The sequence below is a fragment of the Artibeus jamaicensis genome, unplaced genomic scaffold (genome assembly GCF_021234435.1).
Source record: "Artibeus jamaicensis isolate MK-2021 breed Jamaican fruit bat unplaced genomic scaffold, CSHL_Jam_final contig_467, whole genome shotgun sequence".
Lineage (NCBI taxonomy): Eukaryota > Metazoa > Chordata > Mammalia > Chiroptera > Phyllostomidae > Artibeus > Artibeus jamaicensis.
The window spans coordinates 3513799-3540619 of NW_026521845.1; the positions used below are offsets into that span (position 1 = coordinate 3513799).

The 26821-nt window shown below is 42.0% G+C and overlaps 1 protein-coding gene across 3 annotated transcripts in view; it reads right to left on the bottom strand.

Moving 5' to 3' along the window:
* Nucleotides 1–21001: 21001 nt before the first annotated feature.
* RGS7 (regulator of G protein signaling 7) overlaps nucleotides 21002–26821 on the bottom strand; it is a 305346-nt gene continuing 299526 nt past the window's right edge. For 2 of the 3 annotated variants that reach the window (XM_053667351.1, XM_053667352.1), the window contains exon 17: nucleotides 21002–21680. In XM_053667351.1, the coding sequence (XP_053523326.1) occupies nucleotides 21630–21680 (51 nt within the window). In that variant the 3' untranslated portion in view covers nucleotides 21002–21629. The remainder of the gene's footprint in view (nucleotides 21681–26821) is intronic. The other variant, XM_053667353.1, reaches the window with a different exon arrangement.

A 26821-nucleotide genomic window follows, 5' to 3' on the forward strand; every position in this document is an offset into this window, starting at 1 on the left:
GCCCCGCTTCCCCACTGTCTCCTCTGCAGTCGCTCACCCGGCGGGTTGCTCGGTCGCTCACTAGGTCCAATCCTGGGTTTGGAACCCGTGGGTCTGGATTCGCGCGTCTGGATTCCGCGCCTGGGTCCGTCCGACCGGAGTCCTGTGCAACCCCTCACGAGACGCCGGTTTCGCCCCTTACCGGTCGGGCTGAAGAATTTGTTGTTACCGGACTTCCAAAAAGTTCAATTTTCCGTGTTCTGGTTGTGTTTTCTGATGCTCATATTTAGTTGTCCCTAAACTTGGTTGTGTGAGAAGGTACGGCACATCCATCTATACCTCCATCTTGGCGGAAGTCCCAATCTTCAGGTTCTTGACATCAGTTGTCAGAGTACATTCAGTCCAGGCATTGAAAAGTGTCTTTATCCCGATGTCCCAGGGAGCCGAAACTCGTTTGCATCACTGTTCAAGTCTCTTTCATCAGTTTTCGGACACCACCTCCGGGTCTCAGCCGCAAAGCACCCAAGGGATGTTGCTGCCCTTTGCTTTCCCAAAGGTGAGTGTGTATAGTCCTCCAAATTGAGGAAAACCAATTTGTTTCTGGAGGTGAAAAGAGAAATGGACCAAAAATTAAATTAACAACAACAAAAAACCCACACACGGGTAATTTCTTGTGCCTTTGAGACCCCCCCACCCCCCACCCAAAGATCGATGCTCTTCACTTGCACATGGAGCTGGGCCCCGAGTATGTGTGTTGGGGGGGTAGGTTAGGGACCAGGCTTGGGTTGCAGGTCAGAGAATATGGGTTTGGATCACAACTAAGTCCAAATAAAAACGTACCTTGCAAGAAGTGGCAATCAGGAATGAGTGTTCACATGTAACATGGATGATTTATTTCTAAGTAACACCTATTCATATATTTAACTGCTTTCAAAATAATGTACACAAATTATAAAAAGTTTGGATAATATAGAGAAGAAAAAAGAAAAGGACACTGTAATCTCAACATCTTGAAATAACATTTTATGTTGATAGGTTTTTGATAGAATGTATACATATATTTCAGAATATAGTTAAATAACAGTTAAATAGAATGCTTATATTAATGTATATTAAAATTTACATGAGGCTTTTTTCTATTTTATATTCTGCTTTAAATTTAATAATAAATTATAACATTTCTCTGACCACCGAATATTCTACCATAACATAGCAGCAAACACTTTTATTTTTATTGTATTGATTCGACAGGGAGAGAGAGTGAGAGAGAGAGATTGAATTGTGGTTCCACTTATTTATACATTCATTGGTTGATTCTTGTATGTGCCCTGACTGGGGATCGAACCCACAACCTTGATACACCAGGCCGATGCTCCAGCCAACTGAGCTACCTGGCCATGGCAGCAAACCTTTTCTGAAGGGCACACACAGTGAATATTTCTGACTTTTTGGGCCACAAATTCTCTGCCACAAGTAGTTGGCTTGGCTGTTGTTGAGAGAAAACAGCCACAGACCATATGTAAATGAGTGATCTTGGCTGTCTTCCAATAAAACTTTATTTACAAGAAAAGGCAGCAGGCCAGGTTTAAACCCTGCTATTAGAACATGATTGTAAGCGACAACATAATTTATTCCATGAATGGGCTCAAATGAAAAGAAAATACATAATCTCCTATCTGCGCACGAGACTTTTTCAGCACAGCAGCAATGTGTATTTTTGTAAATAAATCTTTTTGTGGGTCTATAAGATTCTTTCCTTAGAAAGGGAGACTTTGGGGGCAAGAACTATGTAAAAAGTTGTGATACACACTGAAAGAGCACCGTTCAGGAAGATTCTGACAATTCCTCTTGGAAGAGAAAATAAGCTGAGTAGAGTCCTACTAGTGACAGAGGGTAAAGGCTTTTCAAGATGAAAGAGATTCACTATGACTAGATCATGCAGTTTGCAGCCAGAAGTGGCAATGAAATTCACCAACTGTCATTATTGCTGCAAATATTTATGTATGGTGTTTCTTTTTTTCTGTATGGGAAGCTTGAAACATTTCTTTATCAATTCATCAATCTATTCCTTCATTGATTCCCGTGAAGAAAGTTTTCCAGCCTCCAATATTAAAAAGAAATTCTCTTATAGCTCCAAAAATGCTCTTTAGTTTTCATTTTCATGTTGAATGCATTTGTAATTTACTTCGTGGTTGGGTATTAAAGTCAAACTGTTTCTGTCTTCTTTCTTTTTCTCTCTTCTTTTTCTCTATGCTTCTTTTTCTCTCCTTCCTTCCTTCCTTCTGGTAGTTAACCAGTAATTGCACATACTGAATAGTCTAGTTTTTTTTTTACTGATTAGAAATGCCATTTAACAATTTAAATATGCATGGGTTTGTTTCTGAGCTATCCAATATTGAGTTTTTTATAATCATGGCTTTCATATGTCTTCTAATACCAATGTTCCTCTCCAAAGTTGTCTTCATTGCCTTCAGTAATTTATTCTTTAAGAGCTCTGGGAAAATTAAATTTAAAAAGCCAATCAGAATTTTATAGTAATTGTATTACTTTATAAATTGATTACTGAAAAATCCACACATTTCCAGTATCAACTTATCCCATCTAGTACACAGTATGTTTCTTAATTTAATAAACTCACCTCTTTTGGTAATGTTTTACTTCTAAAAGTTTCACATATTTTTATTAAATTGATTCAAAAGTATTTTGACACTTTTGTACTGTCGTGAATTGTATAGTTTTCTTCGATGTATTCTATTTTTAAAGTTGTAGCAGATATAAAGAAAGCATTGAGATTTTGTATATTTTTGTAATTAGCCAGCTTACTGAACTAATATTTGTTATAATATTTTCAACTAATTTTCTTCTTTCATCTCCTAACATGTCATCTCCTTTTATATATGAATGTTTTCATTTTTCTCAGAGTATATTGTAGAGAGCTTTCAAAAAATGTTAAATTAGTAATAGTAAAAATTATATTTTTTCTCACACATTTAGATTGACTATTGTTTTTGACATTTAAGATGAGGTTGCCTATTTTTACACATATATACTTTATCATGTTAAAAAAATATCCTCTGTTCCTGGCTTTCAAAGAGATATTTTAAAATTATAAATTGATGTTAAATGCTATCAAAAGAACTTTTGCTATCTTTCAAAGTGAGTATATAGCTTGTCTGTTTTGATCTATTGATAAATATATGAATATATTTAATTTTAAACTATCAATATCATAACCATCATTGCATTTTTATTAAATACTTTCACTATTCTTTTATTATAGTATTTAATTTAGGTATTTGTATCTATGTTCATAGTAATGTATAATCCTTGAAAATTAAAATAAGTTAAAATGTCTTTTGCTTCTACTTATTAAAGGAAAAAATGCAAGTTATAGAATTATATATAATTACCTTATTTTCATTTTCAAATAGCCCTATACATGAATATATTTGCATAAATATAACATAAATATATTTAACATATATTTTAAATATAACATATAACAGAAAAGCATAGAAGGATGCATTTCGAACCACTATTTTGCTTCCATGAGGGGTAAGAGAGAAGAATTAGAAAAGAGAGTCTCTTAGGTATATTTTGTGTACTTCTACGTGGCTGGATTTGAAATTAATATGTGACATTGTGTATTACTTATGTAGTAAAAGAGCATGATATATTTCTTTAAAAAAATGAAGTTAAATAAAATACTCATGACAACTTCATTTCTCCCCAGTAAAGCCCTCGGAGGTAGTTGTAAATTGGCTCTTCTTGCCCAGTAAACATCTGCGTTATAACTTCTTCCTTTTCATCTAAACCTCAGAGATACGAGGCATTAATCTCATTTTACAGGTGAAAAAATGAGCTGTGCCCTGTGTTTCCCAAATAGATGTTCTTGTAGGGTCTTTCCATTCCAAATCCATTCTCTGCCACCCCACACCCCTCAGCAGACCTGCTGGGATTCTCTGCAATGTGTGAGCCAGAGTATTACTCCAACTTCCTACATCTCCTTTGGGTCCCACTATTCTATGATTCTTTACACTGTGGTCTAGTAGTTTTCAATCAAACGGGCATGTCAATTAAGCACTATTTTATGAATTGGGGACAGAAAATCAGTCATCTTGCTTTCAGAGCACATATAAAAGGATAGGCACCCACATAATAACGACTACATTATAAAGGTGTTTTTTGTTGTTGTTGTTTTTTAATTCCTTCTTCTTTACCTATTCCTCTTCTGAGACAGGAAGGCTAAATCTTGAATTATGTGTGATTCACGTTCTTTCCCCCCAAACACTGCTCATGGTCTCCCTCCCCTGCAACTCCCAAACCTTTCACGGTGACCCTCATTAATTGTCCTGACCCCCCAGCAGCCCTCATTTGTTCCCCAGAGTACCCCCTTCGATCTGTAAATCACTTTGATTACTTCCACATCTGGGATTTGTCACACGCTCGTGTTAACCACGGCCATGTGCAGAATTACCCAGCAGGATTTAGGAGACACTCAGTCAGAAAAAACGTCCCTACTAAGAACAACATCTGGAGAGAATTAAGAGAAGCCCTCTCCCATTGAGAATCCCTTGGAAATGCATTATGCCGTAGAGACCGTCAGACACTCGCACACAAGCAGGGTCATGTGCTGCTCTTTCTCTCCTGAGTGCTAAGGAAGAGTGCTCTTTCTTCAGAAGATTCTCGAATTAATAATGCAAATGGCTGGCAGGGCACAAATAAACAAGGGATTTTCTCACAAAGTCTTGTTTAAAATCAAGAGTTGTCTCCATCAGAAATGTCTCCACCAGCTTTTCTGATACCATGTGTGTGAACAAATAAAGATTTTATGACAGCGAGAGAGGCAGCGGGCCACATTTCCCTGAGCTGGATCACTGAACATCTCCAACGATTTTTTTCCCCCAAAGCTTTGGGGTTGGCAAAAGCCGAAATTTCCTTTGCCAAGCATTTTTCTCTTAATTTTTAAATCCATGTGCATTAAAGGAAATTTAATCCATATGTTTCTGATTCATTTACAGTTAACTCATCAAAATAGTGTTTTGTAAGAGTCGTTTTGGCCCTCGACAGGACTTAAGAGCCTCTCAGCAAAACACAAGCAGGCACTCACCGCACGTGGGTGAGACTAGCCAGACACCCAGCCTCCATGGCCTGCCCTGGAGAGTCACTGTGTCTCCCTGAACCCATATCCAAATGGCTTTCTTCTGGGAAATCATGTGCATTTATTATATTTCAGGGGGCAGACAGATGTACTCTTTGCTCTTCTGAGAGTATTTGGAATGAATTGTTTCAGGAGTATCAACTTCAGGTGTTCATCGGGCTCTCAGTGAGTGGCTTAATGTAGGGCAGGGTCTGGGTGAAGGGGTCGAAGAGGGGGTGGAAATGGGACACATCCATAATAGTCGACAATAAAAACAAGGAAGAAATCAGGACACCTTGTGTATGTGCTGCTGCCACCTCGGAGCTTGTCCTTGACACCAATTCAGGAGGTGGCGTAAGTGTTGGGGGCTGGGATAAGCCTGAAACAGGCTGATACAATCAGACCTGAGAGATACACCTGAATAACAGGATGTTGCAGTCAGGAGCCATAGAACTCCCCCTCCTGGACATGCGGGTGGCACACCAATCAGTGCCTTGATCACGCGCCGCAATGCACCCCCCGGCCAATCACAGGCTAGAGCACGCTTTGAAGCCACCTATCCACTGCACTTCCTCCACTGCCCTCCTCTATATAACTCCCTCCATTTTGAAATAAAATTTGCAGCTTGATCAGAATCCTTTGTCTTGCTGCCATTCTTCGCGCCTCCTGTCCCATCCCCCTTCATCCGTTACAGGTATATCGGCGGACCCCGTTGACTGCCTCGCGGGCCGAGGCACGTAAGTAAAAAAAAAAATTAAAAAATACTACTTTTTAATTGAAAACCAAAAGAGCTAATGGTCAGGAGCTTGGACTTTCCTATGTTTCTTTAGTGCAAATGACAATAAAAATTGTGTTAATTTTTTAAAAAGTGGATCACAGTGAGTTCAGAGGAGATCAATGCTGGTGATGAAGATTTAGGGAAAATGGATGTGAGTACCTCCATGGAGACTGGGGAGGAGGAAAGCCAAGAAATGTACATGAAGGTGTAGAATTTGGGGGGAATGTGCAAAGGTCTCGTTTTTTTTTCCCTCAATGCCTCAGCCTAAAGAAATGATTTACCTGCAGCCCTTGTTCATGACAAGCATTAGAGAAGCGTTGTTGATGTTAAGAGTTGGAAACTAACCCTCGCTGGTGTGGCTCAGTGGATTGAGTACTGGCTTGTAAACCAAAGGGTCGCCGATTCAATTCCCAGTCAGGGCACATGCCTGGGTTGCGGACCAGGTCCCCAGTAGGGGGCGCGTGAGAGGCAACCACACACTGATGTTTCTTCTAGTTCTCCCTCCCTTCCCCTCTCTCTTTAAGTAAACAAAATAAATAAACAAATTGAGTTGGAAGCTATTAGAAAGCTGTTTTACCAAAAATAATGCAATATGTGAGGCCACCTAACTACATCTCGATGCATTGCAATGAGCTCCAGGAGTCTGCAAGCTGCATCTGATAAATTTTTACTAAGCCCATTCACCTGGGGGCAGGTGGGAATTTGGGGCAGTAGTTAAGAAGGCAGAAGAGGGCTCAGCTGGTCTGCTGGATTGGAGAATGACTTCCCTGCCTTTTCCCGAGACACCCTCGAGAGATTTGGTGAGCACAGTTGCATGTTTTGCAAACCCACCCTACAAGAAACAGGTTATTTGCAAAAACACGTCTGTGACTGGCGACGGCATCCTTTACAAAGGGATCTGTCTTTTCTGTTAGTAACATGAAATCATTTGTTTTTCCCTTACTTCTTCACAACTGCTGTTTTTCTCTTCTCAGGGAAATGACTATTGTTTAATTGTATTTTTCTAGTTTGACAGTCTGTAGTCTTTCTTCTTGGACCTGGCATTTTACTATGGACAATTTTGTAAGGCTCAAACAGATTTTACTTTTTTTGATGTTTTGTAAGATTTTCTAAATATTTATTTCCAAATGAAATTATCCTTGTTTAATTTTTCTTAGGATTAAATATTATTTATATTGCTCTTCCAAAGCTATGAAACAGAGTATCACATAATGGTCTTTGTAAAGGAAATACATTTAATAGCCAATTAGATTAACTATCAAGTCTGTTTCAGGGGAAAAAAAAAAGAATCTGGCAATGGTTTGATTTTACCAAACTGCATTGTATATTTTTATTTTTAAAAAAAATAAAATCTTATTTCCTGAAGCTTAAATTCTTCAAGTTTGTTTCCCTCATTTAATTGAAACCACTATTTCCAAGGGAAATCGAATTAAAAAAAGATGACATTTTCTCACTCAGTAGAAACTTGTGTTATGTGAATAACACATTCTCTACTGACGTAATTTTACCTTTTTTATTTTGTGAATTAAAAATAAAAAACTATAGCAGTCCAGAAATCCTTCTTTTCTTGAAGCAAAGATAATAAAAAATTCTGAACATTCAAGTTTCTTTCTCCCTGACCTCCCATTTTTAGCCCCAAACCTGGGCCATTTTATTCCCTGTGTTGTATACTTTGATGCTTTCAAGCTGTGTGGCTGGGAACCCTTAGAGCTTTAATGCCTTCTGCTCCTTTTCCACCAGGAAATCTCTGCTTAGCCCACGAAAGCTGGTTCAAAGGCCATACAAGGTGTTCTTTTCTCACCTTGCAGAACAATTCACTTGTCTTCTGATCCTCAACAAGTAGAACATCGGCCACCATGAGTGCTCAGCACTGGCCGCATTTACTGCAGGGAAGGTTACTGTTCACCCTCCCATGGGCAAGCGTTTCGTGTTTGTTGAGTAAATGCAACACAGAATCATATGAGAGCGGGACTTCCTGAGATCAGGGATGGGCATGCTATGATGGTATGCCCACATGGTAACTGAGTTACATACAGTAACTGAGTTACATACGAATACAAACATTATAGCCATGAAGCTTTGAGATATTATCTTTTTGAAGTGGGATGATTCAGTCAAGGTCAGGACAGAGCAATTCCATGTCACATATCTAAGGGATAAACATTGAGTCTATTGTTGTTTCATTAAAGAATTTATTCTCATTGTTCACGGCTCAGTCATTTACTTAGTACCTACTAGCTGAGCACCTACCAGACCCTGTTGAAGGTCCTGGAGATACATAGTAGCAGAAAAATTCTTCAGCCTCCTGGACCATATGTTTCATTTGAAAGAGTCAGGCAGTAGTAATGAATAACAAATAAATTCTATACCAGATCCTGTGGAGGAAATAAGATAGTGCAAAAGCAATGCAAATGCAGGGAGTGGGTGGAGGTCAGGGGCTTGCTGTAGAGGGAAGGAAGAAGTCCCCACCTTAAGGGGATATTTAAGCAGAAGCACAAAGAGAGTATGGGTGCCGGCAGCGCCCATACCTGGGCGTTAGTGTTCCAGGCACACAACTGAGGAACAGGAAGCAGGGAAGAGGAGGTGCGGGGAGGAGGGCAGAGGTGGAAGGGGACAGTGAGGGGGTCGGGCTGTGGTGGGAGTTGAGCTCAGAGAGGATGGAGGCTGGTCGTGGAGAGATTTTAGGTGATGAGATGGGAAGCTGGGGGCTCTGACTTATCACTGAAAAGAAACCTCCTGGAATCTGTGCAGAGAAAAGGGTGAAGAGGACCAAGAAGAGAGCATGGAGACCTCATAGGAGGCTAGAGCAGGAATCCTGGTGAGAGAAGCTCGCTGGCTATATTGCAGATGATGAGACATGGTCAGATTCTGGGTATATTTTGCAATCTGAGTCAATAGGATCTAGGATATCAGCTCTCTGAGAGCAAGGGAGGAACCAAAAATGCCTCCAAGCTTTCGGGCTTGGGAAACTTGAATGCTGGTGTTGCAATTTATTGTGGTGGGGAAGATTGTGGAGGAAGGAAACGGACGGGTGGGGTGGGAATTGTCAATGTAACACACGCAAGATAAGCCAAGGCCAAGGCCTGGATTTGACGGACTCTACTGGTGAAAAGTTAGATTTCCACATAGTTACATAGATAGTGAAAGAGCAAGTCAAAGGTGCCAGTTCCTCATCCCACACACCACAGCGATGACCTGGAACAAAAAGGGGCTGCAGGATGGCGATGTGGGGGTGGGAGGGCTCTGTGCCGAGAGGCCAAATCTTTACTGTAGCAAAGCGCTTTTAGAGCCTGCAGCTCTGTTCTCAAGGAGACTGGGCAAAATGTTGCAGGTCTCCGCAGGACCTGGGAGTCAGTGAGAAACTGTCTCATCAGCCTCCCAGGGGCAATGGGGCAGCAGATAGGGAGGCCTCTCATCATCGTGTGTTCGGGGGGAATCGCGGGGCATTCTGCCAAGACCTAATCAGCTGTGGTTCAAGCCTTTGCCTACATGGCTTATTTGGCTATGTACAACGTCACCAGGGCGTCCTGACACAGCCCTTAGTCCATGGGAATCAAGAGTTTGGGCTTTGAATGTGTTTGACGTCCACATGGATGTTTGAGACTGAAGTTCAGATGGGGGACGCAGGGCCGGGGTGCTGCCATTTGGTCAAGAGAGTATACATTTGGGAGTATTGACAAATATACATTAAATGAAAGCCAGGCATCTCGGTGAGATCACCTAGCAATAAAATGAAGGCAAGAGAGGAGGTGAATTCTAAATTCAGTATAAGCTTATGCACTAACTTACATTTATCCAATGACATGGTTAGTAGGGGATGGTCACTAAGTTCACTGTAACCTTACTCGTTAATTTGCATTTACTCAGTTATATATTAACTTTTCATACTAAAGCATATAAACACAGAACTTAGATTCAGGCTACTTCGCTTCTTTTTTTTTATTATTTTTTTAAATTTATTTATTTTTTAAATTGATTATGCTGTTACAGTTGTTCTATTCCCCCCTTCATTCCCCTCCACCCTGCCCCCCATCCCCACCATTACCCCCCTTTAGTTTATGTCCATGTGTCTCAAGTCCTTTAGGTTCTATATTTCCCATGCTATTCTTGCCCCCCCATCTATTTTCTATCTACTGTCTATGCTACTTATTTTCTGTACCTTCTCCCCCCTTCTCCTCCTCCCACTCCCCTGTTGCTAACCCTCCTTGAGATCTTCATTTCTATATTTCCACTCCTGATCTAGTTGTTCTTTTAGTTTGCTTTCGTTTTAGGTGTGGTTGTTAATAACTGTGAGCTTGTTGTTCTTTCACTGTTCATGTTTCTTTAACTTCTTTTTCTTAGATAAGTCCCTTTAACATTTCATATAATAAGGGCTTGGTGATGATGAAATCCTTGAATTTGGTCTTATCTGAGAAGCACCTTATCTGTCCTTCCATTCTAAATGAAAGTTTTGCTGGATAGAGCAATCTTGGTTGTAGGTCTTTAGATTTCATGACTTGGAATACTTCTTTCCAGCCCCTTCTTGCCTGTAAGGTCTCTTTTGAGAAATCTGCTGACAGTCTGATGGGGACTCCTTTGTAGGTGATTGTCCCCTTAGCTCTTGCTGCTTCTAGGACTCTCTCCTTCATTTTAATTTTGGCTAATGTAATTATGATATGCCTTGGTGTGTTTCTTCTTGAGTCCAACTTTTTTGTACTCTCTGGGCTTCTTGGATTTCTTGGAAGTCTATTTCCTTTGCCAGATTGGGGAAATTTTCTTTTATTATTTGTTCAAATAATTTTTCCACTGGTGGTTGTGTCTTTCCCCCTTCTGGTGCCCCTATAATTTGGATATTGGAGCGTTTAGAGATGTCCTGGAGGTTCCTAAGACTCTCCTCATTTCTTTGAATTCTTGCTCCTTGACTCTTTTCTGTTTGGCCATTATTTGCTTTCTTCTGGGCCACTCCATTGATTTGAGTCCCAGTTTCCTTTTCATCTCTATGGGTTTCCTGTGGAATTCCATTCATTTCCCTTAATTTAGCCTTCATATGTTTCTCTAATTTGTGGCTATAATCAACCAGATCTGTGAGGAAGCTGATGACCAGTGTTTTAAACTGTGCATCTGAGAGTTTTGCTATTTCTTCGTCGCTTAGATTTATCTGTGGGGCTTTGAGGTCTTCCTGCGACATTTTTGGTCTGTTCTGGCCCTTTAAGTGGGAGAAGCGGCGCCTTGGAGTCCCAGGTCGCTTGGTTGTGACGCTGTATGTGGGGGGCGTGGTCAGAGCGGGGAAATGGCGGCGCCCTCTATTCCCCCGTCTATCGCCGCCGTGGCCAGTCCAACCGCCCACTCCCTCGTGTCACTCGCGCGCAAATAGGCAACCGCAGTCAACACGCTGCACCGCCTCCCCACTGTCTCCTCTGCAGTCGCTCACCCGGTGGGTTGCTCGGTCGCTCACTAGGTCCAATCCTGTGTTTGGAACCCGTGCGTCTGGATTCACGCGTCTGGATTCCGCGCCCGGTCCGACCGAGCCCTCCTTTGCAACTCCTCACCAGACGCCGGTTTCGCCCCTTACCGGTCGGGCTGAAGAATTTGTTGTTAGCGGACTTCCAAAAAGTTCAGTTTTCCGTGTTCTGGTTGTGTTTTCTGATGCTAATATTTAGTTGTCCCTAAACTTTGTTGTGTGAGAAGGCAAGGCACATCCACCTAAACCTCCATCTTGGCGGAAGTGGGCTACTTCGCTTCTAATTTAAATAATAGTTAGCAAAAATAGGGAACTGAAGGGACTTGGAAGCAGTCAAAGGAGCCTCAAAGAACCAAATCTGAAGTAAGTAACAAATGGTAAGTAAGACCCGCTGTAGGACAGAGGAGAACCAGGGGGGCGGGGCCAGAGGACACCAACGAGCCTCAGCAAAGCTGCAGGCATTCAAAGCGCAAGGTCGTTGCAAATTTAAAAAATATTGATTACACCGCAGAGGCATTTTCCATCTATCTTACCTTCTTCAAAGTCTCTTTTTTCAATAGTTATTTGAGGCACAGGCCAGGGTCAGAGGCGCGTACTTCAAGAAAGAAGGTACATCCCTGGCGCTTTGAAAGAATGAAAACCATTTTTTAAAAACACCAAGGAAGACAAGCACTTTTAGAGAAATCTATTTGATTTTTTACCCTCCCTCCTCATAAACTTTTATGAGCATGAAAGCCTTCAGGCTGTGGGGTTACCTTCCTGCTACCCCCACAGTGGGGGGGGGGGTAGATGGAATTAGAATTGAAGGCACCCGTCCCAGTGACCTGTGGCTCTGCTGCGTGAGCGCATGAACACAGAAACCTGACAGGTGGTCTGTCCTCAGACTAAGTGGTGACTTTCAATGGGCGGAAAATGGGATTACAACCCTGCCTCCCGGGCCTCAGGCATAACAGGAAGTCGCATCGACTCCTAGACTCCAATCCAAAGTGTCTGAGCTGCTCTGCTGCTGCTGCACCAATGCCTTTCTCTGTCGGAAGAGCCCCACCTTGCTGTGCTCATCTGCAAAAGCCCCGGGGACATTTCTCAGCCCAAGGGGTCAGTCGTAGATATTAGCCACTTCACCCGGCGATGCTGGTGTTTTTACTGCTGTGGCTGTTGAAAGCAGCTCCGACAGCCCAGTGCAGTCACTGGCCCCTGGGTTAGCCTGCAGGTGACCTATGATGCCGATGACATGTGTCACCCAGTGGTCCGACCGCAGCTGAAGGAATGGCCCTGGACCACGACTGTGGGGCAGCAGTCGTTTCTCAGCAGGGAGGGGGAGCAAGAAGCCCCTCTCTCTTAGCATTAAACTTAGACACCACGGCATGCTGAGCACAAGCCTGGGCTTCCAGCCCCAGAGCTTTCAGTCACGCCGCTCCGTGTGCAGAAAGGCTTCACGGTCATGTCCTAGAGGCACCGTCCCGAACTCAGGCTGCTGGCCCGTGCTCGCGGAGCCCCTCGCATGAAGCAACAGCCTGGCCTGAGACAAAAGAGAAAGCTTCTCCCTGTCCGGATCCCAGGCCTGCTAATTTCCTGTCCTGGCTAGCTTTCCAGGGCAGGCAGCCCGTTCCTAAACAACCAATGGCCGCTGTTAGCAGTGCCCGGGCAAGGGCCTAATGAGCTCCTGGCCCCCACCCCTGGGCTCTCCCGCACCCCCTGCCCCCCCCTGGGCCTCTGGCCGGTCACCACCCACTCCTCCCTTGTTATCACACTTAGGAACACGCTTGGGGCACCCAGGCAGTGTCTTTTTGGGTCCCGTTGCCCCTGGAAGCCTCTCTCGAGCTAATTTGGACTCTGACTCAGAGGAGGGATCTAGAAGGGCCCTCTGGGGCGTTCTTAGACATCATGGAGATTTAGTTCTTCCAGAAATTATAAGCTACAAACTGACCAGGGTCATAGGTCTTTTTAGAGTGACTCTAAACAGCCTGCAAAGCAGTTCGGGTCCAGCGTGCTTGTGGCCTGGGGCCCGGAATCTTTTTTTATTTTTTCTTGTTTATTTTATTTCATTTATTTTTTATTGACTGTATTGGTGTGACATTGGTTTATAAAATCATATAGGTTTTAGGTGTGCAATTCTGTAACACATTATACGTACGCTGCTGTGTGCTCACCACCCCAAGTCAAGTCTCCTTCCACCCCATTTATCTTCCCTTCACCCTCTTCTACCGCCTCCACCCCCCTTGCTCTCCGGGAATCACCACGCTGTTGTCTGTGAGTTGTTTTTTGTTGGTTTTTGCTCAATCCCATCACCTTTTCTGCCCAGTTCCCCAAGCCCCATCCCCTCCGACAGCTGTCAGTCTGTTCTCTGTGGATCTGTTTCTATTTTGTTTCCTAGTTTATTAACTTAAAAATCTTAGAGTATGTCTCCGAGCTTCTCCGGGGCTGGACGTAGAGGAGAAGAAGGCCTAGGGCCCTGTCGTAGTTAGCGAACCTGCAGCGTGGAAGGAGCTGCCCAAAGGCTTCACGAGAGCGAAGGGTCACTGTGACTTCGTGTGACAAGTAGTCTGTATCTTGAAATTTGCCTTCTGATCAGAAAGATTGGAATATGGAGGGAGTAAGGGTGTCTTTGCTTGTCCTATCTATTCTAATACGTCTCCAGATAGGAATTACAATGTCCTCTAGGAGCAAAACCCAGCAGGATCCAAGAGAGATTCACGTATAATTCTTAATGGGTGCTAACTAAACTTACTGAAGCAATATATTAAAATATTATGTTGTACAGCTAAAACTAACCCAGTGCTATATGTCAATTACAGTGCAATAAAATGCAAATAAATTAAAACATTAAAAAATAATAGACACCCACTGGCCAAACAAACAGCAAATAAAATCAAGAGGTTCTTATAGTTGCCTTCTTTACCTTATAGATAATTACTTTTAATAATATTAGTTAACAATATTATTTATAATAAATAATATAATTGTCATTTATTATTACCCCATAATTCTGCCATAATTAGAGAGGAAAAATTGCTGTTACCCCCTCCCTCTGCCTGTTAAGGTTTGCCGGGCTACCATCGCCTAAGTACTAATTAAAGGATTCAGACTCTGGCTGGTGTGGCTCAGTGGATTGAGTGCCAGCCTGTGAGCCAAAGGGTCTGCAGTTCAATTTCCATTTAGGGCACATGCCTGGGTTTTAGGCTGAGTCCCTGGTAGGGGGCGCTCAAGAGGCAACCACACATTGATGCTTCTCTCCTTTAAAAAAAAAAAAGTAAAGGATTTACATGAGCAATTTGGATCTACTAACATTTGTTGTAAGAATTTGGGCAACTCGGTAAGTCACGAAGTGTCTCAGTTTCATCAGCTTTAAGTATACTTATTTTTCAGGGTTGCGGAGGAGACTGATGCTTGAAGCCCACGGAAACTAGTTATCATTGAGATTATCATTGGAAACATGCATATTCTCCTTTCTCAGTCCCCCTTTACCTTGTGTAATTTTTAAAAAGATTTTAGTTATTTATTTTTAGAGAGAGGGGAAGAGAAGAAGAGAAACCTCACTGTGTGGGATTATGTCAATTGGTTGCCTCTCGCACACCCCCAACTGGGGGCCTGGTCTGCAACCCAGGCATGTGCCCGGACTGGCAATTGAACCAGCAACTTTTTGGTTCACAGGTGAGCGTGCAACTCACTGAGCCACATCAGTCAGGGTTGGGCTTTCCACGCCCTCACCTTTCCAACAAACACAGTTAAACCTGAACAAATCTACTTTAGCTACCTTAGAAACTACCAATTGACCACTAGATGTCAGACTTGTTAAATAGTTAAAAATATGCTCCTTTTTTTTTTTCCCACCCCTAGGATTTGGAAACCATATTTATCTTTTTCTCCTTTTTAAGACATCTTCTGTGACTTTGACAACTCTTTCACGAGGGTTACGTTTCTACCAGTTCAGAATGTTTCAATATTCAGAGCAGAGGCTGCCTCTAAAAGCAAAGATCAATACGATTAAAAATAACCAAACTGTGTGTTTTAGACATGAAGGCTCTTGGACTGACGGGTCTCTTGTTTTCATGCAGTTGCACTGGGACCCTGGAGCTGGGCCGTGAGCATGGCAGTGTGGGGTGACCAAGGGGCTGGTCAGAGAGCCCGCTCAGAGGAGAGCCCAGGCAGGAGACCTAGTTAGCAACCTCGCTGTCTAGTCTGAAATGTCACCTATACCTTGTCCGAACACAGTGATGGAAATAAGCCCTAACAGGATCGAGTAAAGAGGAACAGAAGGGGAATGAAGGACCGAAGAGAGACCTCTGGGATGAGAATAAACTTGCCAAGGCACACGAGTGGGAGAACATTATGGTTTTTTAAAAAATTATGTAAATACTTCTATTTGAACTAATACATTGCTACCAGATTCCATCAATTTTCAGTTACCGTTACATTGTGATCTTGAAAACGACAGCAAACAGCTTGACAGAGCAAGAGAACCTAGGTCTACACATAGATTTTTATTTTTTAGTGACCACATCTGCTTGTCTCAGGTATAAAATTAAAAGATCTGTTTTACACTTAGCACACTTGGCCTACCGTATCCTACCTGCGTTCTGGGCGCATTCGCCCTCAAAAGCATCATTTTTTAAAAAAGGTTTTTATTTATTTATCTTTAGAGAGGAAAGGAAGAAGAGAAGGAGAGAAACATCAATGTGTGGTTGCCTCTCATGAGTCCCCTGCCAGGAACTGGCCTGCAACCCAGGCATGTGCCCTGACTGGGAATCAAACCGCAATCGTGTGGTTCGCAGACCCGCACTCAATCCACTGAGCTATGCCAGCCAGGGCTCAAAAGCATCATTTTTAACAGCATTTTGATGTTTTATAAATCATGTAAATTCCTAGGGTCTAAAAGTGCATATATCAAAGTCTTTAATATGCATGCTGAAATTGACCTTTAGTTGGAAGTAGGAAAGAAAGGGCCAAGGTAAACGGAAACTTTTGGTAATTCAGGCTTTTTATTTCGGGTAGGACGTAAACAAGGTTTAAATCTGAAAAAATTTATAAAACTATTTGAAACCAATAAATATTAGTAATTATGTACTGTCAATCTGAGCAACTTCACTTTTACAGGAAATAGGGAAGAGAGAATATGTACATGCTGAGGGTGGACAAGAAAACTCTGCATTTCTACCTGTTGGAATTAGCCAGTGTTCACTTTCAGGCGTATTAGCTCTTGGTCTGTTTTCCTAGGTACAAAAGCTTTACCCCTTGGGAGTCATTTGAGACGAAGATGCTGACAGGATGCTCATCACCCCCAAATATTTCAGTGCATATTTCCTATAAACAGGAACATTCTACATGTGGACAACCCTACCACCAGCATTAGGAAACTGTCACTGATTTATTAGGAAGGTCTATTTCACGAAGCCAGTCCAAGCATTACCAATGGCCCACAAAGGGGCTTGAGAGCAGAAGGACCCGGACCAGAACCATGCATTGCATTTAGTTGAGTTGCTTTAGTTACCTTCAATCTGGAAGTTCCCTGGTCTTCCCTTGAGTTTTTGGACAACTTCATTGTAAGTCAGTAATTCATGTCAGTTCTTCAGTCTGAGTTTGATGTTCCCACATGATTCAATTCAGGTTGTGAGGAACGATCACTGAAGTGATACTGTAATCTCATCGCGTGCTAGAGAGTGGGGACCTGTGTACCTTGTTTCGGTGTCACCCCGCAGAACCGATTTAAACTCCGTGGTCTGTAGGCAACTATCCCAGGTACACTTTCCATCTGTGTACTACACAGCCTTACATTCCTTCAGTCTGTCTAGTACAACGTCACCTCCCAATGCCCAGCTACTACTTGAGTGACACCACTGTATGGGATGGCTCACCTGGAAAATACCCCAGCTGTTGTATCATGGAATCAGGTTACAGAGCTCCCAAGACAAACCATTCATCTTCCTACTCCATCCTCCCTCCCTGTGTCTTTCCTGGAGCCCTCTGGAAATTAGTGTGTTGGGGGAAGGAGAAGTTCCTATACTCGTGCTTTGGGGCTGAAGACACCTCCGGATGCCCTGAACTGGAAAAAACGTGTGATTTCACCCCTACTGTATTTTCTCCCTTTATCTATACTCTCTCTTTACCTATAGTTCATATTGGGTGGATTCCTGCAGGTAGTTCTGTTCTATGCACAGGTGAAGCCACAAGTGCTATTTAAAAAGCCCCATTTAGCTCTGGCTGGTGTGGCTCAGTGTATTGAGCACCAGCCTGCGAACCAAAGGGTCGCCGGTTTGATTCCCAATCAGGGCACATGCCTGGATTGTGGGCCAGGTTCCCAGTTGGGGGCACTCAAGAGGCAACCACACATTGATGTTTCTCTCCCTCTTTCTCTCCTCCCACCCCCTCTGTCTAAGAATAAATAAAATCTTTTAAAAAATGAGGAGCCCCATTTATATACTCTAGAGCTTCAGTTTTCAGAATCCACTTGTTCAGGACACCATCTGCCCGACTTACCAGTTTCACTTTTCTTTCAGCCTTTGGTCTGGATTCTCTATGGACTGTATCTGGTTGGTCCCCAACCCACCGTCAAACCTGACTGCTCTGCACGTAGATCCTTCCCCTGGGCTTTGGGATCCTGGCTGATCACTAGGCTGTGGCGGACTGAACTTCACCTCTGATTCCTGCTTGGCTGGGACGGGTATTCCGGCCTGTCTTTAATCTATTTACAAAGGTGACCTTTTGGAGGAAGAGACAGGGGAAAGGGAGAAGGTAAACATTCTTTCCTAACTGCTAATTGTGTACCAAATCCATGCTCCCTGATTCAGTACATTATCTTAATCATTTCAACCGATCCTGGAGTTAGACGTTATTAACCTTTAAAAAGACATGAAACACACTCCGATTAATTTGATTTCTGAACAAGCGTTAAATAATGAAGGCCCTATAACCTAATAAATCAAGATTAATCAATTTATTAATCCAGAGGTACTTATGTCTACCCAGGAACCAATAAGCTATTTGAAAAGAAAGTTACAAATGCTATGTGTTTCAGCTCCAGGAAAACCTCCCCAGGATACAACAGTTTGTTTTAATATTATTTAAAAATACGGTTATCTTATGTTTGCTACATCATTTGATGCCCTGTTAAAGGTTAATTTGGGTAACAAAGTTCTTACCAAGTACACGGTTGTACAACAAAATATATGAGATACCCGAGTGTGATACATGAGTTTAGTTCTCTCTCCCTCTTGTCTATTCATCAAATTCTTAACTACATCTTGCAATGACTTAGAAGATGGGTTGGTACCTTCGTTTCTCTCGTGCTAATATTGTAGAGGGTTTTACGGTATGCAAAGGGATGGTCCTAGTAAAATGCGTGGATGTTTCGATGTGCTCTCTCAGGTGGGTATTTAAGGACACAATCCCACGTGGACAGATAATTAGTGCATGGACACTGGACTAAACTTATGAAAGTAGTCAAGACTTACCTTCCTTCATACCCCAACACTATTCAAGACCCATCATAGGTATTGAAGAAGTGAGCACTCAACCAGGAGAATGGGATATGAATCTGCCAGTGTTGAGTAGCAAGACAGACGCACACATTTGCCATGAAGCGGGGAGGACTCTGCCCTCATGTGTTTCCCTGGTGTACGACAGGAGACAGCCTGGGCAAGGCCGCCATGTTTCTAGCACTGACTCAAGCGTAATATCCTCTGTAGGAAACGTAACTGTGGCATCATGAAGGGAAGCAGTGGGTGGGCTAATGCCACTTAGAGGATGAACTAAATGGTTTCACAGTGTAAGTGTGGGAAGTCCAGGCTGCTACTTTGGTGAATGACTGTTTAAATTGCTTTAAGTCTTCTTAACCAGTTGAATCATCAGAAACGTGGGAGATTTTTACCTGTGCTTTAGAGATCAAACTGTCCTGAGATGGGGTGAGAGAGAGTGGCCATGCTGGGATTAATTGCCAAAAAAGTTTAACTCCTTAACTTTTCAATGTGCTTCTCCTGAACTACTACCATTTCACAGCTGAGTTTTTGAACCATGAAACGAACTCACATCCGTCCTAGAAGCTCCTGAGTCGGGGATACTTGCCTCATAGTTTCTTTGTCCTCTGTTGCCTTCATTTCTGTATAAATCCATGATTTGAAATAGTCTGTAAGAATGGGCTTTTAAAGACTGACGATTTGTGAAAGTTGCCTCCAAACCAATCATATTTGTGCAAGGGTCATTGTTTATGAATCATATTCTTTGAGTAGGTTTTCTTCTAAGTAAAGTTTCTATCAGCTAGGATTTCAATCTCACTTCAGTGCCAGCCCAAAGCCGTCCTGAATTAGGTGTTCTTAAGAAAGGGCATGTATAAACTTTATTTGCATTTTATGTATTCCTTTTAAAAAGACCTATGGGCATACAATGAAGTCTTTCTGAAACTATTCACAGTGTTCAAATGATAGCCTATGGACAAACTTTTCCTACCAAGTTTTCCCTATTTTTCTGGCAGTTTTATAAACTAGCTAACAGACTCCACTACTGATATCCCACCAATATTGGTACACTTTTTATGAATTTAAATTTACCTGGTCATTGAGAGACATTAATCACAGACCTCTTGAAAAAAACTAATAATCAGAGTCTGCAATGCCTTGTGGCTACAAAAGCTAACCGATAAGATCCATACCCCGGAGCGGGGGGAACCTCTGGTGTCACTGATTCAACCTTGAAGGTAATCAGGTCGTCTCTCTGGGGCCCATGGATGAGTTTCAGAGGGTGCTCCTCGAAATGCCCTCAAATTCAGTGCAAATATTTCCAGTGTAACGGTGTACACGGATTTTCACCTAACTAACCAAAAGAAGTTGTGTGGTAGAAGCGGATGGGTGTCGTACGGTGGGCTCTGGGATCAGAGTGCTTGGAATTGTACCCCAACCCCCCTCCCCCCTTGGCTGGGTGAAGGTAAGAACCCCGTACCTTCTCTCCGCCTCAATATTTTCAAAATGACAGAAATGCTCCTACAGGGGTGGCTGTGAGGATTAGATGTAAGGATTCGATGGGCACTTGAAGACCCTAATACAGTGGCAGGCCCTTGGGAAGTAATCACTAAACGGCAGTCAGTACCATCGAGTTCTCAAAGGGATTTGTTACCATCAAAGAGTTAATAGCCGCCGGCCTAAGGGACTTTTAATTATACTTTAAAAAATCTGCTCTTGAGTTGGGAAATCACACTAAAACCTAATTCTAATAGAATATTCACTAGCAAAACATAGAGATGCATATTCATAATAAGACTGAAGAATCTGTAGATTGTTCTGAAAATGTGGAAGGCCGATTCATGGTGGTTTTTTTTATCCCCCTAAGAGAAAAAGGATGCACCGGGGCCTGGGTGAGCCCGAAAATGGGACACTTTCGATCTGTTCCTGGTTGTTGTACCAGCCAAGTTTGTCTTGAAACCCTGAACTAAACCTCCAGGGTGAGAGTTGTTGTTTTTCTTTAATTTAATTTAATTTTTATTGTTCGAATACCGTTGTCTCCATTTCCCCGCACCCCACCCACACCCACCTCCCACCCTCCATCCTCCCCAGCCCAGGACAGTAGTTCAAACTGCAACTCTACATTTGTTGATGCTCTCTGACCCTTTTCTTTTTCAGTCATGACAAAAGTCAAAAGTTCCAAGAGCAACGAGATTTGGCATCTTTTAATGAAAGGTAAAACAACAATATAAACATACACAAATTTACAGAGAGGGAATCAACTTTAATCCATTTGGAGTAAAAGGTGTTTCTTATTTAAATACGGTATAAAAATAAATGCAAGAAATATTAACTGAGAAAGTACAGACAGCGGACAAAGATATGAGCTTGTTTATGACTGTGAATACACCGGTGAAGTCAAACTTCCTGTGCTAATTGACTGATTGGCAAATGTGAAGCCATATGTATATATATGCTTTTTTTTTTTCCTTTCACAATTCTTCCAGTTTGTCACTGACTGAATTTTCAGTGAGCTGTGTATTTAGCAGAAGCTTTAAGAGAAAGAGAGAGAAAGTGAGGGGGCGGGAAAGTAAAAGGTTTACTTCACTTGAACTTGATAAAAAGGAAAAAACACAGATCCAGCTTAGTACCAGGAGGAAGTAAGCAGACCACATTTGGAAATGGAGGCATTGAGATGGCAGAGTCCCTTGCAGATGGTGATGCCTTACGGCACACAGAGGAAGAACAATTCAGGTCCTTTGCTCATGCGACATCTTGTTCTAAGGTCCTCTGTTCCAGGTGACAACACAGAGCTACAAAGTTATGCAACGACTCAGTCTGCTTCCATGCTACGGGACGATCCTTTTAGTAAGACTGAACAAGACTTGTTAATCTCTTTGACGTGAGGGATTTCCCCTGAGGAAAAATATAAACAAGAGTAAAAACCAGGATGATGACTGAAAAACCTACTTGTAAGTAATATCTACTTAGTACAGCTTATTTTTGTGCAAGGGTGAACATGAAACCCTTTCGGTACATCTTAGTTCAAACGTCATGACCAACTTCCCTCCCACCAACATGTCAAACAAAATGATCCTCCCTCTTCCCCCCCCCAACTGCCTCCCCCTGTAAACAGACTGATGGGTTCACAGCACAGAGTAGCAACTCATAAAACAAGTCCATAAACATTCCATTGAGGCTGAGCAATAATACAACACTTGGGCTAGCTGCTGCTAATAAACATGTTACAACAAAACTAGTAGGCTGCTCTGAAGGATAGCCATGGGAATGCGTTCTTGTTCAATTGCTGGAATTAGTGATGCTTTTATAAATATTTAGATATGCCTAGGGTGTGATTTAGTTAAATGAAATGCATTTTTGACGGTGTGATTGGTGGAAACTCAAGACTGATATTGATTCTGTCCCTTATCCTGTAGAGTCATGGAGATAAAGGCACCAATTATACATCTAAAGATAAAAATCGCTTAGCTCCTTCCTTAACACTTGAGGCATCTCCCTGGGCTTTTCCTACTTGATTTCCTCCAACCCCAAGCCCAGAAATATCCCATGAATTGTGATTCCACATATTGTGTTAATACCTAGAATGCATGTTCATTTGGGAGGGGGATCTCGGCAGCTAAAGCTGTCTCTGTTAAGTACTCTAGCGAGGTAAGACGTATACAAATTCTGATCAGAAAGCAGGCTGTCCATTTGTGTTTGTTTCATCTCTTATTGTGTATGTGCTAATACAAAATCGATAGTCCACGGACTGAATGGAATTTGTACCTCTCAGAGGTTAAAATGCTAAGAGAAAATCAGGAGATTTTTAAAAGAAATATAATATTTTAGTAATAAATTAGTCAAAGCAATAGTGCTGATTCATGACCTGATGGGGCTCTGAGTTTAATGAAGGGGTGAGGTGGTGTTGGGAGAAAAATCATCAAATTATCACACATGACCACATTTTGGAAAAAGAACAATATGTTTAAGAAATGATTAAAAATGAAAAGAATCAAACTTTCTCTGTACGGCGGAAACTCACAAGGGCCCTTTTGCTAATTTCACTAGTGAGTGTGCTTAGTTTTCAGCAAGTGAGAGCAGAAGATGCAAACTCACAGTTATTAACAACCACACCTAAAACAAAAGCAAACTAAGAGGACAGCTAGGTCAGGAGCAGAACCATAGAAATGAAGATCACATGGAGGGTTAGCAACAGGGGAGTGGGAGAGGGAGAGGGAGAAGGAGAAGGGGGGAGAAGGTACAGAAAATAAGTAGCATAGATGGTAGGTAGAAAATAGATAGGGGGGAGGGCAAGAATAGTATGGGAAATATAGAATCTAAAGAACTTGAGACACTTGGTCATAAACTAAGGGGGGGGAATGTTGGGGGAGGGGTGTGCAGGGTGGAGGGGAATGAAGGGGGAATGGGACAACTGTAATGGCATACTTAAGAAAATATATTTAAAAATAAAAAAAGAAGATGCTTATTGATTTCAGGGAAGGTTTGGGAGAGAAAGAGGTGGGGGGAGAGAGGGAGAGAGAGGGGGAGGGAGAGAGATATCAATGTGAAAGAGAAACATCAATTGGTTGCCTAATGCCTGGGCCTCTACTGGGGACTGAACTTGCAACCCAGGGATATGCCCTGACTGGGACTCGAACCTGTGACCTTTTGGTTCATGGGATTATGCTCCAAGCAACTGGGCTACAGTGGCCAGGGCTCTGACTCTACCTTTATTCTTTCTCTCCTTCAGGGCAGGTCTCTTACTTAGGTCTTAACTCTTTTCTTGCTTACTCTGATGCTTTAAGAAACACCTTTATGATTTACACGAGATAGTAATGTTCATGAGAAGAATGAACTAACGTCGGTGTGCATGCCAGTGACATCCCCAAATTAGTTATTTCTGTTCATATCTATCCTCTCATAAACTGTAAGCTTCCTAAGAGTAGTGGCTGTATCTCATGATCTACGTATTCTCAGTAAGGAGCAAAGTGCCTGACCCAGAGTAGATGCTCAACAACTGTTTTTGTTTTGCTGGACCAAAGAATCCAGTAGTTCTTGGACACAGGGGAACTCTTCAGTTATAAACTTGTTACACAGAGCCCCCAGGATGGATTCCAGCTACACACAGGAAGCTAGGGTCTCATAGCCAATGGCAGAAACCCAAGGCCTTGGGTTGGCAGAACCAGTAGTTTGGGAAATGCTATTGAAACTTCCGCCTCTGGCATAGTAGCAGTGAAGGGGAAGTTTCCCACTGGGAGATGTCTCATCAGCAATCTCCAAACATTCCTTAAAACCCCCTGGGTTGTACTGGATGCTCTCTGACCAAAAACCACTACTCAATCTGTAGCTTGTAGAACTTGAATGGCAATTTAAGACCTAAGGATGGTGCTAGGGGAAAATGAAGATATATTGTCTAAACTAAATAGGCCACATCGTCTGATACACTTCATAACAACCAATTCACAGCACACTGCAGGGACCATAAAATTGCTTTCTCAGGCAAGTTATCACCACAAGCGGCTTCAGTTTCAGTAAAACAAGATGGGTACCCATATACGTCAACAACAAAATGATAAATGAGATGAGTTACAGGTCCATGAGAGAAGGAAGAGGAGAAAGCAGTTCATCCTTGTCCAGACTCACTTTCTGTGTTTTCTGGCAATATCTGTGGTAAGGAAACCCAATGACAAGTCTACAAATTATATAGTTTACCTATATGAATATACCTGTAATCTCAAGTAATAAAATCTGCAGCTCTCAACCAGAAAAGAATATGCACAGAGTCCTCCCTAAATTGTGCAGACACAAAATCAAAACCTTCCTTTTCCCCGTTCCTGACCTGCTTGCAGATGATGATGGATGCTTATGTGAAGCAATGATTTGCTTCATTAGGAGTGATGTGTATGTAAATCAAGGATCTCACTAATTCCATGGAGGTCTGACTATACTGCAGCTGGTATAAATACAATCTAGAAAATGACCTTTTGGATTACTCTAAGGTTTGTCTCTATTTCATTGTGGAAGAAAATGATATCAAGGGACAAGAGAGCAAAGGCAGGCTGGGTAAGACTGCATAAGGACACAGTGACAGCGACTGCCATTCTCCACAGAATGAAGACCAATGGGTAAAGGAAGCCTGTTATTAATCTGTAACATTAATAAAGTGATTTTGGAAATCAGAAACACAAAGTCTGATTTCTTCTGATTTCTGATTCCTTCTACAAGAAGTTATTTTTCCCCTCTGTTGGGTTAGAGAAAAAAGTAAAGAGAGAAAAACAGGTAGATGCCTTTTATAACTTTGCATTCCATGTAAACAAGCAATTCAAGGGTTTATAAATATAAGAAAAGGTCAATATTTAGAACTATCATGGCAATAAATAAATAAGTAAATATCCACCAACAGAGGATTGAAGAAATGTATTCCAGGTGTATCCATTCAGAGGAATTTTATGGAGTCAATGTTAAAGTGACGTAGAAGAATATGACATGGTATGGAAGATAGTTACAATGTAACTTAAGTAAATAAAGCATATTTCCAAAGCATAATTACAGTACAACCTCCTTCCTTCAATATTGACATACATTTGTGCAAAGTGCTAACAGGAGCTATTTCTGGGTAGAGGGACTGCAGATGAAGGAACCAGGGTCAGCAGATTAACTGATTTTTAAAAAATTTATATGGGGAAAAAGCATGGAGCTAGGTTTCCATCCTAAATATTAACCCTTTGAGCTTGCAGGCCTGCACTCTTTTTCCCACATTTTGCTGATTCTATGAAATCTGTATAAACTGTACTAGTCAGCAACTCTGTAATGAGCTTAAAGAATTGAAGAGTTAACCAAAAAAAAAGAAATTCTAAAAGAACTTAGCATTGTTTCCTTTTCACTTTTAACGCTCCAAAGTTAAAAAGATTTATATTTCCATGTGCTCTAAACAATATGTATACTGATGAGGGACAGTTTAAAGTACAGATCTGTCCCCGGAAGATCCACTGATTTCAGAACCGGCCCAGGCCTTTCGTTGAAATTCTTTTGCAAAGCTTCCATAGCTTCTCTGGGGAACTCGCTGCAGTCTCCAGAGCTTACCTTACAGGCCCACGCGCCAGCGTAAGGATGCCAGCACAGAGGTGGCCTGCAGACCCTTTGGAAGGCTCTGTAGAGAGTTGTCTTTGCTGAGATTGGGTACATTTTTCCCCCCAAAAGAGGTTCAGTTAGGTGAGTTCCTGTGAGTTCAACATGATCACTCTTGAATTCTCATTTCCACTGTTCTAGCCCAGAGCCAGGCTGATTCAGTTTTTACTTCCCACCAGCTAAGAAGAGGGGGTAAGAGACTTGGTGCTCAATTTATGGATTTTGATTGAAGGTGTGATTGATACACCCTCAGGCCTGTTTTTATGCTTATTTCATATCTGTTCTCTCTTAAGGTTTATGTGGGCAGACAGATGCTATTATAATTTAATGGCTAGAAAATTGATGTCAGATTTGATGATGGTGATGGAGCAAGAAAACAACTATTTTAATCAGTAAAGCGTATGAACTTTGTCAAGAGAGAATGAAATCAAGTAAAGAAGAATAACATGTGAAGGCATGAGAGGACAGAGCCACCCTGGAAAGATCTTTAGAGACTTCTCTGACGACAAGGAAAGTTTTAAAAACAGTAAATCACAGGAAGAGAGATTTCTTGAGATAACAAGCCAAGGTGAAGGTGTAACAAAAATGTGTTATTCTCATCCCTCCAGTGTTGGGCATAATGAAAAGAAAATGAGTCACCTACAGAGAAATGGATTTAAAATGAGAAAAAAACTGCTTCCCATCTCAGTTCTAACACTGTGATGTCGGTGAAGTGACCTTATCTCATTATTCATGTATTTGCCCCTGGGTAAGGGGTGGTGGTGCTGAGCCAAACACCTGCCAGGGCTGCTGAGTATGTAAATGACACAAAAACACCAAAACAAACAAAAAGGAACGAGTGTCCTTGGAACACTGTAAAACGATATGCAACTGTTAGCCGTTCATTATAACTATTTCCTAAAGTAACCAAGGGTTCATTACTATCAGCA